The 14,186-nt window shown below is 39.2% G+C and overlaps 1 protein-coding gene across 2 annotated transcripts in view; it reads left to right on the top strand.

Moving 5' to 3' along the window:
• Positions 1-14,186, top strand: part of DHRSX (dehydrogenase/reductase X-linked) — a 766,480-nt gene that overhangs the window by 335,170 nt on the left and 417,124 nt on the right. For both annotated transcript variants that reach the window (XM_082244855.1, XM_082244854.1), the window contains exon 2: positions 13,932-14,039. In XM_082244855.1, coding sequence (XP_082100981.1) covers positions 14,024-14,039 — 16 coding nt within the window. In that variant the 5' untranslated portion in view covers positions 13,932-14,023. The remainder of the gene's footprint in view (positions 1-13,931; positions 14,040-14,186) is intronic.

Here is a 14,186-nt window from a genome sequence, read left to right as displayed (position 1 = left end):
TTAACTAATTAAATTATTGCATTTACCTTACTGAATGTTCCCAATCATCTTCTTAAATTTACTTATCCGTATTGACCCCCTGGTGGGAGTTTCCAGGAGAGCTGCACATGTATTATCTCTAGATGCAAACTAGTGCACCTGAACCGTGGGCTCCTTTGGTAGGCCTTCAGGTCCTAGGTGACATATGTGGACCTTCGGCTTGTAGTCCTAGATTGCTCAGGGGATGTTTTGTATTTCCCAATAAATCTAGCTGATCTCATTTTATGCCCATGTCTTTATGATATATTTGATGTGCTGTACCCCTGCATGGGTGATCAGCTGTTTTGTTGTTGAGCTTACTACAATAAAAGCGATTGTACCAGAATTCATAAGAAAGATTTACAAGTTTACAGAGCTGATTTAAAAATCCATGTTAACTATTTACCTGTACCTTCTGGGTTTGGGGCATGCATGCGCACACAGCATAAGTTTAGCAACTGATTTCAGCCAAAGCTTTTGGCTGAAGTTAGCTAATTGGCTGTGGCCAATCACATATAGAGTTCTGTGTTTAAAAAAAAAAAAAAGAACTCTGTGAACAACAATCTGGCTATTTCAAAAACAGCTGGATAGTAAAGTAAAAGCAGAACACATTACACATTGTCAGGCACACAGTTAACCCTTTGATTGCCCATAGATGTTAACCCCTTCTCAGCTAGTATATTATCATCACTGTATTAGTGTAACTAGCTATGTCAGTGTCAATAAGTTGCCCTCCCAGATAGTGTCTGTTAGCAACAGATTACAATCACCCTATAAGTCGCTAATCACTGCTAGTACAGGCTAGTGTCTATAACTATGTAAACTCTAGTATATACACCATAGTTTGTAGACACTATAACTTTCGCACATACCAATTACCCACTTGACCCACTTGACCTGAAGGTTTACCCCCCCTTCATGACAAAGCCATTTTTCGATATACGGCACTGCATTACTTTAACTGACAATTGCGCGGAATGCTGTACCCAAATAAGGTTTATGTCATTTTTTTCCTCACAAGTAGAGCTTTCTTTTGGTGGTATTTGATCCCCCCTGCATTTTTTATTTTTAGGCTATAAACAAAAAGAAACTGACAAATTTGAAAAACATTTTTTTTCTTTACTTTCTGCTATAAAACATATCCTATAAAAAATTAAAAAAATAGAATTTCTTCAAAAATTTAGACCAATATGTATTCTGCTACATATTTTTGGTAAAAAAAACAAACAACAATAGACCCATATTTATTGGTTTGCGAAAATTTGTTAGTGTCTACAAACTATGGGATATATTTATGGAATTTTAATCTATTTATTTTTTCTTATACTAGTAATGGCAGCGATCAGCAACTTATAGCGGGACTGCGATATTGAGGCGAACATTCTGACATAATCTAATATTGGTCACTGTATTAATGACACTGGCTTGGAAAGGGTTAAATGTGTGCCTAACCAGTGTTTGTGTGGACTATGTGTGGTGCTTTGCAGGGAAAGAAAACTCATGACTTTCTGCCTGTCAGGACGGAGCTCTGCCTTGTCGACATAGGCAGAGTTCCAATCTGTGTTTTCTTTTTTTTCCCATTTATTGGCGGGTGCTGGTGGACATCCTTTGGCTGGCACCCACTGATCAGCTAGTGCCCCCCCACCCCCAAAAGTGAAAGTGCAGGATCAGGTTTATACAGTATCTCACAAAAGTTAGTACACCTCTCACATTTTTGTAAATATTTTATTCTATCTTTTCATGTGACAACACTGAAGAAATGACACTTTGCTACAATGTAAAGTAATGAGTGTACAGCTTGTATAACAGTGTAAGTTTGCTGTCCCCTCAAAATAACTCAACACACAGCTGTAAATGTCTAAACCACTGGAAACAAAAGTGAGTACACCCCTAAGTGAAAATGTCCAAATTGGGCCCAAAGTGTCAATATTTTATGTGGCCACCATTATTTTCAAGCACTGCCTTAACCCACTTGGGCATGGAGTTCACCAGAGCTTCACAGGTTGCCACTGGAGTCCTATTCCACTCCTCCATGATGACATCACAGAGCTGGTGGATGTTAGAGACCTTGCGCTCCTCCGCCTTCTGTTTGAGGATGCCCCACAGATGCTCAATAGGGTTTAGGTCTGGAGACATGCTTGGCCAGTGCATCACCTTTACTGTCAGCTTCTTTAGCAAGGCAGTGGTCTTCTTGGAGGTGTGTTTGGGGTCATTATCATGTTGGAATACTGCCCTGCAGCCCAGTCTTCCGAAATGAGAGGATCATGCTCTGCTTCATTATGTCACAGTACATGTTGGTATTCATGGTTCCATCAATGAACTGTAGCTCCCCAGCTCTGGCAGCACTCATGCAGCCCCAGACCATGACACTCCCATCACCATGCTTGACTGTAGGCAAGACACACTTGTCTTTGTACTCCTCACCTCGTTGCTGCCACACACGCTTGACACCATCTGCACCAAATAAGTTTATCTTGGTCTCATCAGACCACAGGACATGATTTCTGTAATCCATGTCTTTAGTCTGCTTTAGTCTTCAGCAAAATGTTTTTGGGCTTTCTTGTGCATCATCTTTAGAAGAGGCTTCCTTCTGGGACGCCATTCAGACCTATTTGATCTAGTGTTTGGCGTATGTTCTCAGCACTGACAGGCTGAGCCCCCCCACCCCTTCAACTTCTGCAGCAATTTTGGCAGCATTCATACGTCTATTTACCAAAGACAACCTCTACATATGATGCTGAGCTGTGCACTCAGCTTCTTTGGTCGACCATGGCGAGGCCTGCTCTGAGTGGAACCTGTCCTGTTAAACCGCTGTATGGTCTTGGAAACCGTGCTGCAGCTCAGTTTCAGGGTCTTGGCAATCTTCTTATAGTGTAGGCCACTTTTATGAAGAGAAACCATTCTTTTTTTTCAGATCCTCAGAGAGTTCTTTGCCATGAGGTGCCATGTTGAACTTCCAGTGACCAGTATGAGAGAGTGAGAGCGATAACACCAAATTTAACACACCTGCTCCCCATTCACACCAGAGACCTTGTAACACTAACGAGGCACGTGAAACCGTGGAGGGAAAATGGCTAAATGGGCCTAATTTGGACATTTACACCTAGGGGTGTACTCACTTTTTGTTGCCAGCAGTTTAGAGATTAATGGATGCGTGTTGAGTTATTTTGAGGGGACAAGCTGTACACTTACAACTTTACATTGTAGCAAAGTGTCATTTCTTCAGTGTTGTCACATGAAAAGATAAATTTAAATATTTACAAAAATGTGAGGTGTGTAATCACTTTTGTGAGATAATGTGTATATATATATATATATATATATATATATATATATATATATATATATATGTGTGATTCTGCACAGCATGGCCACCCTGTAGCAGTAAATCTGGTATAGCGTGGTCAGCAAGTGGTTCATATACACTTATTGGGATTTGTTTTACCAAAAACATGTAGTAGAATACATTTTGGTCTTAATGTATGAGGAAATTTGATTTTTCTTTTATTAGGTATGTTTTATAACAGAGTAGAAAATATTGGGTTTTCTTCTAAAATTTTCTGTCTTTTTTTGTTTATCTCGCAAAAAATAAAAGAAAAAAGATAAAAATTTCATTTGCATACAGTATTTCATGACCGCACAATTGGCAGTTAAAGTAGCGCAGTATTAAATAACCAAAAAAGCTCTGATCATTAAGACTGGTCACGTGGTTATTATTTTTTTTGTTAACATTAAATTTCTATTGAGTTTAGACAATTACATTTCAAGTTTTCCAGTAGTACAATAACATAGGGCAGAGAAAATGTCATAGAGATTAAATCCGTAATGCAGAAAAGGACAAGACTCTATAATTGAAAGTTTGGTGTCATGTGGTTAAAGTAGTAAACCTTTGCATTTCTTTTGCCTTCTGCTCATTCAGAGAATCCCATGGAAAAATTGATCTATTGCTTGTTATTTGGTGAATGAATGCCTGGTCATTAAAGCATTACCATATGAAGACTGTACTGCAATCTGTAAGCAATGTTTGTAGAAAATATAGAGAGATAATACTCAGGCAGTGTGGAAAGTGATAACTGATTCCAACCAAACATTTTGCAGTGGCAAAATTAATTATTCCATCCTCTGCCGATTTTGTAAGTTTTCCCACTTACAAGAAATTAATGGGTCTATAATTGATACCATATGTGTATTTAAAATGATAGAGACAGCATATCAAAAAAAAAAAAAAAAACAGAAAAGACACATGATACAAATGTTATAAATTGATTTGCAGTTCAGTGAGTAAAATTGGTATTTGATCCCTTACCAACCAACAAGAATTCTGGCACCCACAAACTGGCTACTGTATGTGCTCATGTCGTACACAGATTAGTTTGTCAATTTAAAAATGTGCTCCTAACGACAACTCTTTATGTGTATAAAAAACCCCTGTCCACAGAATCTCTTTCTTCCATTCAAACCACACCATCATGGGCAAGACCAAAGAGCTGTCAAAGAATGTCAGAGGCAAGATTGTAGACCTGCACAAGGCTAGAATGGGCTACGAGACCATCAGCAAGAAGCTTGGTGAGAAGGAGACAATTATTTGTAAATGAAGGAAATACAAAATAACCATTAATTTCCCTCGGTCCGGAGCTCCATGCAAGATTTCGCCTCATGGGGTAAGGGTGATCATTTGGAAAGTGAGGGATCAGCCCATAACTACATGAGAGCAGCTTGTGAATGATCTCAAGGCAGTTAGTACCACAGTCACCATACAAACCATCGGTAACACAATACGCCACCATTGAGTGAAATCCTGCAGCGCCCGCAAGGTCCCCCTCTCAAGAAGGCACATATACAGGCCCACCTGAAGTTTGCCAATGAAAATGATAAATGATTCAGAGAAGGATTGGAAGAAAGTGTTGTAGTCAGATGAGACCAAAATTAAGCTCTTTGGCATTAACTCAGGCCACATGTTTGGAGGAAGAAAAATGCTGACTATGACCCTAGAACACCATCCCTACAGTCAAGCATCGAGGCCATGTATAAAATCTTGGATGAGAACCTTCTTCCTAACGACAACTCTTTATGTGTATAAAAAACCCCTGTCCACAGAATCTCTTTCTTCCATTCAAACCACACCATCATGGGCAAGACCAAAGAGCTGTCAAAGGATGTCAGAGGCAAGATTGTAGACCTGCACAAGGCTAGAATGGGCTACGAGACCATCAGCAAGAAGCTTGGTGAGAAGGAGACAATTATTTGTAAATGAAGGAAATACAAAATAACCATTAATTTCCCTCGGTCCGGAGCTCCATGCAAGATTTCGCCTCATGGGGTAAGGGTGATCATTTGGAAAGTGAGGGATCAGCCCATAACTACACGAGAGCAGCTTGTGAATGATCTCAAGGCAGTTAGTACCACAGTCACCATACAAACCATCGGTAACACAATACGCCACCATTGAGTGAAATCCTGCAGCGCCCGCAAGGTCCCCCTCCTCAAGAAGGCACATATACAGGCCCACCTGAAGTTTGCCAATGAAAATGATAAATGATTCAGAGAAGGATTGGAAGAAAGTGTTGTAGTCAGATGAGACCAAAATTAAGCTCTTTGGCATTAACTCGGCTCACATGTTTGGAGGAAGAAAAATGCTGACTATGACCCTAGAACACCATCCCTACAGTCAAGCATGGAGGCCATGTATAAAATCTTGGATGAGAACCTTCTTCCCTCAGCCAGAACACTGAAGATGGGTCGTGGATGGTGTGTTCCAGCATGATAATGACCCAAAACATACCACCATGGAAACAAAGGAGTGATTTAAGAAGAAGCACATTAGGGTCATGGAGTGGCCTAGCCAGTCTCCAGACCTTAATACTATAGAAAATGTATGGAGGTAGCTGAAATTATGAGTTGCCAAGCGACAGTGAAGAAACCTTAAGGATTTAGAGAAGATCTTTTAAGAAGAGTAGACTAAAATCCGACCTGAGCTGTGTACAATCCTGGTAACCAACTACAAGAAACATCTTACCTCTGTGCTTGCCTGCATGGGTTTTTCCACCAAATAGTAAGTCATGTTTTGCTTGGAGATCAACTACTTATTTTACTCAATGAACTGCAACTCAATTTATAACATTTGTATCATGTGTTTTTTCTGGATTTTTATTTGATATTGTCAGGAACCTGGTTGGAGGCTGAGATGACGAGAAGGCTCTCCTTTCGGCTGAGTGCAGAGCACCCCTGGAGATGGTGACAGAGGGTGCTGTGCCCGAAGGTGCACGGGTTGCCTGCAGGTGTAGCTGTGTCAGGAATCGGATCCGCAGTAGATAAGACAGTCACTTGGATCACTGGAAGTGCAGGCAGGTTAGTGCAATCAAGGTCAGAAGCCAGGCCGAGGGTCAAACACAGGTAGTCAAACAGGAGCAGGCAGGGAGAAGTCCGTAAGGCAAGCGGGGTTCAGAGCAGGAGAAAGCCAGAGCAAGTCAAGGATAGCCGGGTCGGTAACGGGTAATCAAGCAGGAGTTTCAAGGCACAAGGAAATCAGGTACTAGCTGAATGGCAGTCAGTGCTGAGTTCATATAAGAAGTGGATGTTGATAATTGGCACTAATTAGGACGTCCCACGTGGCCATTTTGGAAATTGGCATATCTGCCATTTCCTGACAGTCCTGCGTGGCCATTTTGAAGAATGGCATATCTGCCATTCCCTGACAGTCCCACGTGCCCATTTTGGTTTTTGGCATATTGTCCATTCTTTATCAAGTTCTTCCCTGACAGATATTCTGTCTCTATAATTTAAAATGCACCTATGAGAAAAAAAAAATATATACAGTGCAGACCAAAAGTTTGGACACACCTTCTCATTCAAAGAGTTTTCTTTATTTTCATGACTATGAAAATTGTAGAGTCACACTTCAAGAGGTAGTCACCTGAAGTGGTCTTCCAACAGTCTTGAAGGAGTTCCCAGAGATGCTTAGCACTTGTTGGCCCTTTTGCCTTCACTCTGCGGTCCAGCTCACCCCAAACCATCTCGATTGGGTTCAGGTCCGGTGACTGTGGAGGCCAGGTCATCTGGCGCAGCACCCAATCACTCTCCTTCTTGGTCAAATAGCCCTTACACAGCCTGGAGGTGTGTTTGGGGTCATTGTCCTGTTGAAAAATAAATGATGGTCCAACTAAATGGAAACCGGATGGAATAGCATGCCGCTGCAAGATGCTGTGGTGGCCATGCTGGTTCAGTATGCCTTCAATTTTGATTAAATCCCCAACAGTGTCACCAGCAAAGCACCCCCACACCTCCTCCTCCTCCATGCTTCACGGTGGGAACCAGGCATGTAGAGTCCATTCGTTCACCTTTTCTGCGTCGCACAAAGACACGGTGGTTGGAACCAAAGATCTCAAATTTGGACTCATCAGACCAAAGCACAGATTTCCACTGGTCTAATGTCCATTCCTTGTGTTCTTTAGCCCAAACAAGTCTCTTCTGCTTGTTGCCTTTCTTTAGCAGTGGTTTCCTAGCAGAAATTCTACCATGAAGGCCTGATTCACACAGTCTCCTCTTAACAGTTATTCTAGAGATGTTCTAATATGTATGAGTGGTTCCTGCGCTATCTGAGGTGGTGTATATTTTCCTTCTTACTGCAGCCCCACGGCGCTGGTACCAGAAACCAGTTTATACAGGTAAAAATATTGTAAGTTTGTGGCGCGCTTCAGAAGTGAAAATACAAATGCCTTATAAACTGATGTGAATCTGTATATAATCCTTAAATAAAACTGTGTTCTTTTTTAGCTGAAAAATAGTTGGTCACTTAAAATTATACCGTGATTACATATATTGCAAAATATAAATAAATAATTAAATAGTTCCAATATGCCTCTATATTGTGTTAATTATATATCAAAAAGTGCTGGGTGCTTGTGTTCCAATGAATAAAATAAATAAATATCCAATTGACTCAATATAAATATTTCTTCAAAATCAATCAAAAGTGCTATGTGCTTTCTTCAATTAAAAATTAATACAGTGCTGTGTTTCATAATGTCCATATACATGAATCCAAACGATAAGGTGCAATTCTATTCAATATCTTCAAAAGTGCTCTCATGCAAAGGAAAAGTGTTGTGACTTTCTGCCTCCACCAGGGGTCACATCTAGGTGCTCTGGACTCTCACCTTAATAAGGTGTATATTGCGCCTATTATATACAACTTAGCCTCCGAATAGATAGTTGAGGGCTTTTTAATCGTTCCGATATCCTGTTCTGACCACGGGTGTTTCCTGTCTTGTCCGTATCTGGGGGGTTATACGCTTTCTGGCGTCCTTAACTCCTTATCGTACCTCGGGCTCAGTAAGCACAAAGGGGCATCATGGTGTAGTATATCAAACCAGTTTATTGTTAAAAAAATGAGCTGCACTTACATTTAGCAGGTATTTTGTACGCAAAGATTGTGCAAATACAGCGTTGGGAGCACTTCGCTCCGATCTCCAACGTCACTTCCGGTAGTCTGGCGGCTCCTCCTACGCGTTACGTCACGTCACGTGACTTCCTCAGGGAGTGGCCTATACTGGATGTGACGTTTATTTATATCAGTCGGGCCGGAAGTCTCATCGCGGCCATTTTGAGGGAACTTTTGATCGGAGTTCCGGCGGATATAATAACTCCGCCATATTGCTCGTATTGCCGAGTGTATTACTACTGATTTTTTCTCAATATTTACACCGGAAATGAGGTTGTGGATCGTATTTCCTGTTTAGACAATTACATGTACTGCGTACACCAACCAGTTTGTTATCTGCAAATGCATATTTACGAAACATACAGCGGAGATTATATACACAAGACGATATAAATAGTCATGATTAATATCTATTCCTGGATAAAATAGGTATATATTCCTAAACAGTGTGTGTATTCCGTCGATTCAATCTCTTCGCAAAAGGTTTTAATATATATACCCAGGGGGATGGGGAACATTATTAATTCTTTCCTAAAAAACAAAGACCTCTGACCTTTCATTGTTTTTAAGAATATTAAAGGTGTATTTTGAACTTGTACTTATTTTAAAAAATATGGGAGATATTCCTTCTTTAAAACTTTAAAACTTTAAAAAACTAAAAATCACTAATAAAACAGTTTAAGTCAAAATCTACGTTAAGACCATTAGGTGTAAAAGAATCCATTTTAAAAATCCACTGTGATTCAAGTTGACTTAAGGTGCGAACTTTATGACTCCCTCTCCAATGTCTTATGTAGGGAGCTATCCCCCAAAAGATCATTTTAGAGGGGTCTTTGTGGTGGTATTTTGCAAAGTGCCTTGATACAGTGTGCTTATCACTTCCTTTAATTATATTTTGCACATGTTCTTTAATGCGGATCCTTAGCAGACGTTTTGTTCTACCTATGTATTGTAGTCCACAACTACACTGTAAGGCATAAACTGCCCCCTCTGTATTGCAGCAGATGAAATCTCTGATTTTAAATTTTGTTCCATTACTGGTAGATGAGAACTCCATTATTTTCTGCTTTGGTTGTTTTGTTTTTATACATGCAAAACATCTTTTGCAAGGGTAAAATCCCTTTCCAGTAAAAAAGGAAAATGTTTTTTTTGGGGGTTCTATGATGGTTTTAACTATCTTGTTTTTCAGTGTTGGTGCCCTTTTGTATATGAAGTGTGGTTTCTCTGGAATGTGTTTCCTCAGATGTTTATCTATTTTTAATACATGCCAGTGTCTTTTGAATATTTTTTCCACTGCTTTATATTGTGAATTATAGCTCAATATTATTGGAATTTTGTCTGTATAGGAATTTTCCTTTTTCTTTGTCTTCAAAAGATCTTTTCTCTGTGTGTTCTTTACTTCAATTATTTTATTTTCCATAAATTTCGGTTCATAGCCTTTATCCAAAAATCTTTGGGCTAGCGATTTAGCTTGCTCTTCGAAGTCTTTATCCTCTGTGCAATTGCGTTTAAGCCTTAGTAATTGTCCCTTCGGGATATTCCATAGCCAGTTTTTATGATGGCAACTGGTAATGGGGAGGTAACTATTGCGGTCTGTACTCTTAAAGTGGGTTTTTGTAGAGATTTTTCCATTGTCTTGCGAGATATGAAGATCCAAGTAATTTATTTCTTCTTCACTGATGTTCCATGTTAACTTTATGTTTTTATCGTTGTTGTTCAATTTCTCCAAGAATTCTTCAAGTGTGTTTCTTGTACCCTTCCAGAAGATTAGTCCATCATCTATGAATCTATTGTATGAAATCAATTCTGGTGGTCTGTTTTGGTAAATCGTCTCCTCTTCCCATTGAGCCATGAATATATTGGCTATACTCGGCGCGAACTTCGCGCCCATTGCGACTCCGATACTCTGGTGATAATATGTGCTGTTGTACCAGAAATAATTTTTCTTTAGGCAAAAGTCTAAACATTTTATTAGGAATTTCCGTTGTTTACAAATCAATCCTGTATATTTCCTTAAGGCCCATTTCGCGGCTTCGCATGCGATAAAGACTTCGAAGAGCAAGCTAAATCGCTAGCCCAAAGATTTTTGGATAAAGGCTATGAACCGAAATTTATGGAAAATAAAATAATTGAAGTAAAGAACACACAGAGAAAAGATCTTTTGAAGACAAAGACTTAAACTGTTTTATTAGTGATTTTTAGTTTTTTAAAGTTTTAAAGTTTTAAAGTTTTAAAGAAGGAATATCTCCCATATTTTTTAAAATAAGTACAAGTTCAAAATACACCTTTAATATTCTTAAAAACAATGAAAGGTCAGAGGTCTTTGTTTTTTAGGAAAGAATTAATAATGTTCCCCATCCCCCTGGGTATATATATTAAAACCTTTTGCGAAGAGATTGAATCGACGGAATACACACACTGTTTAGGAATATATACCTATTTTATCCAGGAATAGATATTAATCATGACTATTTATATCGTCTTGTGTATATAATCTCCGCTGTATGTTTCGTAAATATGCATTTGCAGATAACAAACTGGTTGGTGTACGCAGTACATGTAATTGTCTAAACAGGAAATACGATCCACAACCTCATTTCCGGTGTAAATATTGAGAAAAAATCAGTAGTAATACACTCGGCAATACGAGCAATATGGCGGAGTTATTATATCCGCCGGAACTCCGATCAAAAGTTCCCTCAAAATGGCCGCGATGAGACTTCCGGCCCGACTGATATAAATAAACGTCACATCCAGTATAGGCCACTCCCTGAGGAAGTCACGTGACGTGACGTAACGCGTAGGAGGAGCCGCCAGACTACCGGAAGTGACGTTGGAGATCGGAGCGAAGTGCTCCCAACGCTGTATTTGCACAATCTTTGCGTACAAAATACCTGCTAAATGTAAGTGCAGCTCATTTTTTTAACAATAAACTGGTTTGATATACTACACCATGATGCCCCTTTGTGCTTACTGAGCCCGAGGTACGATAAGGAGTTAAGGACGCCAGAAAGCGTATAACCCCCCAGATACGGACAAGACAGGAAACACCCGTGGTCAGAACAGGATATCGGAACGATTAAAAAGCCCTCAACTATCTATTCGGAGGCTAAGTTGTATATAATAGGTGCAATATACACCTTATTAAGGTGAGAGTCCAGAGCACCTAGATGTGACCCCTGGTGGAGGCAGAAAGTCACAACACTTTTCCTTTGCATGAGAGCACTTTTGAAGATATTGAATAGAATTGCACCTTATCGTTTGGATTCATGTATATGGACATTATGAAACACAGCACTGTATTAATTTTTAATTGAAGAAAGCACATAGCACTTTTGATTGATTTTGAAGAAATATTTATATTGAGTCAATTGGATATTTATTTATTTTATTCATTGGAACACAAGCACCCAGCACTTTTTGATATATAATTAACACAATATAGAGGCATATTGGAACTATTTAATTATTTATTTATATTTTGCAATATATGTAATCACAGTATAATTTTAAGTGACCAACTATTTTTCAGCTAAAAAAGAACACAGTTTTATTTAAGGATTATATACAGATTCACATCAGTTTATAAGGCATTTGTATTTTCACTTCTGAAGCGCGCCACAAACTTACAATATTTTTATTCTAGAGATGTGTCTGCTGCTAGAACTCCGTGTGCCATTGACCTGGTCTCTAATCTGAGCTGCTGTTAACCTGCGATTTCTGAGGCTGGTGACTGATGAACTTATCCTCCGCAGTTGTGAGACAGTTTCTTTGTAGCGCTTGATGGTTTTTGTGACTGCACTTGGGGACACTTTCAAAGTTTTCCCAATTTTTCGGACTGACTGACCTTCATTTCTTAAAGTAATGATGGCCACTCATTTTCCTGTACTTAGCTGCTTTTTTCTTGCCATAATACAAATTCTAACAGTCTATTCAGTAGGACAATCAGCTGTGTATCCACCTGACTTCTGCGCAACACAACTGATGGTCCCAACCCCATTTATAAGGCAAGAAATCACACTTATTAAACCTCACAGGGCACACCTGTGAAGTGAAAAACATTTCAGGTAAATACCTCTTGAAGTGTGACTCTACAATTTTCATAGTCATGAAAATAAAGAAAACTCTTTGAATGAGAAGGTGTGTCCAAACTTTTGGTCTGTACTGTATATACTGTACGGGATCAGAGGGGTGAACAGCCGTCTCAGAGACAGTCCAGTGAAATTAAATATGCTTTTATTCAGCAAAAGGCAAATCAAACAGGAAAACTACAGGTTTGTCTTGAAATAAATCCACAGAAAGGTAAAGCACAGTCTTTACAGCAAGCAGGTTTAAAACAACTTTTAGACAGCTCTAACCAGAGCTACAGTCTCTTATAAGGCTTATCTTACCCAGTACAGGTCACATACAGCAGTGGGTCTTCCCTCTCATTGTGCTGGTATTCACTCCTAGCAAACAGCTCCACACACAGCTCCACTGATACTTTCAGACCAGGTGCTTAATAAACAGGTCTGAAAGGGAAGTACTTGCCCTTTATAATTAACCCTCTCTTCATCCTGTCCCAGGCTGACTCTCTACAATATATAGATCCTTCATTTCTTTGTAAGTGGGCAAACTTACAAAATCTGCAAGGGAAGAAGGGATTATTGCCCCCACTGTATCAGATACAATTAATCTCTTACAAATGTAAGGCCGGCGAGCATGCTATGGACTGTGTGTACGATAATGAAATATTAAATGTCACCACCACTCTCGGAAATCTCCTAATAATAGGGTTAATGGAGTTAATAACTGGTACCAAAACTGATCATATGTGCAGCATCATGGCAGTTGAACATCAGAGGTGAAGATGGCAGCCTCCTTGGCTGAAAATGATCACTTCAATACTTGTGCATTACATACATCTTAACCCCTCTCCGGTTATTGTTTCTATGATACTATGTATTTCTGGTTTGTTACTAAAGTAGTTAATATTGGATCACCGAGAATGTTGATCGGAATGATCCAACTGTTGTACCCTTTTCTAATGTGTACTTTGTTCAATAAAGCTTTTTTTTGAAAAGGGTATGGACTCTCTCTGATTCTCTGATTTCCGGACATGTTGGCGTTCAAGCCCACCCCCTTTGCCTCTGTACATGTACATGAGGTTAATATTTTCCTAATCCACTCACCCTGCCAAAGAGTTAGGTGTCAAGCCCTTTTAACTGTAATGGTTAAACATTTCGAAAGAGTGGATTTCTAATTTAAACATATAGTACATTAATAACAGTTTAGGTTTTGGAGCTGAACAGCATTTAAATCTTTTCTTAAATACTTGTTGTGTATTTGTTCCCAGCAAGTCTGTTAGCAAGCCATAACTGGTACAGTGTCCAATGGGAAAATTCTTCATTGACTTTCTTTTCTATGTTTTCATTGACTTTCTTTTCTATGTATATAGGTTATAAATGTTTTCCCTTATTTATTTTTCTTGTAGATCTCCCAAGACACAATGGAAAAGTTGCTTTTGTAACTGGAGGCTCAAGAGGAATAGGATATTATACAGCAAAACATTTAGCCAAACATGGAATGCATGTGATAATAGGTAAGCTACATTGTTCTATTTGTTCTTTTTCTTGTAGTTATAATTGTGTTCTTTGTATTGGACAGCATGGTGGCTGAGTGGTGAGCAATCTTGCAGAGTGACGTTATACATTCAATTATTTCTAAGTGCTTTTGTATCACAATCCAA

The sequence above is a fragment of the Pelophylax lessonae genome (genome assembly GCF_965119305.1).
Source record: "Pelophylax lessonae genome assembly, chromosome: 2".
Lineage (NCBI taxonomy): Eukaryota > Metazoa > Chordata > Amphibia > Anura > Ranidae > Pelophylax > Pelophylax lessonae.
Note: the sequence above shows the minus strand (reverse complement) of the source record. Positions and strands in the feature narration are given on the sequence as shown.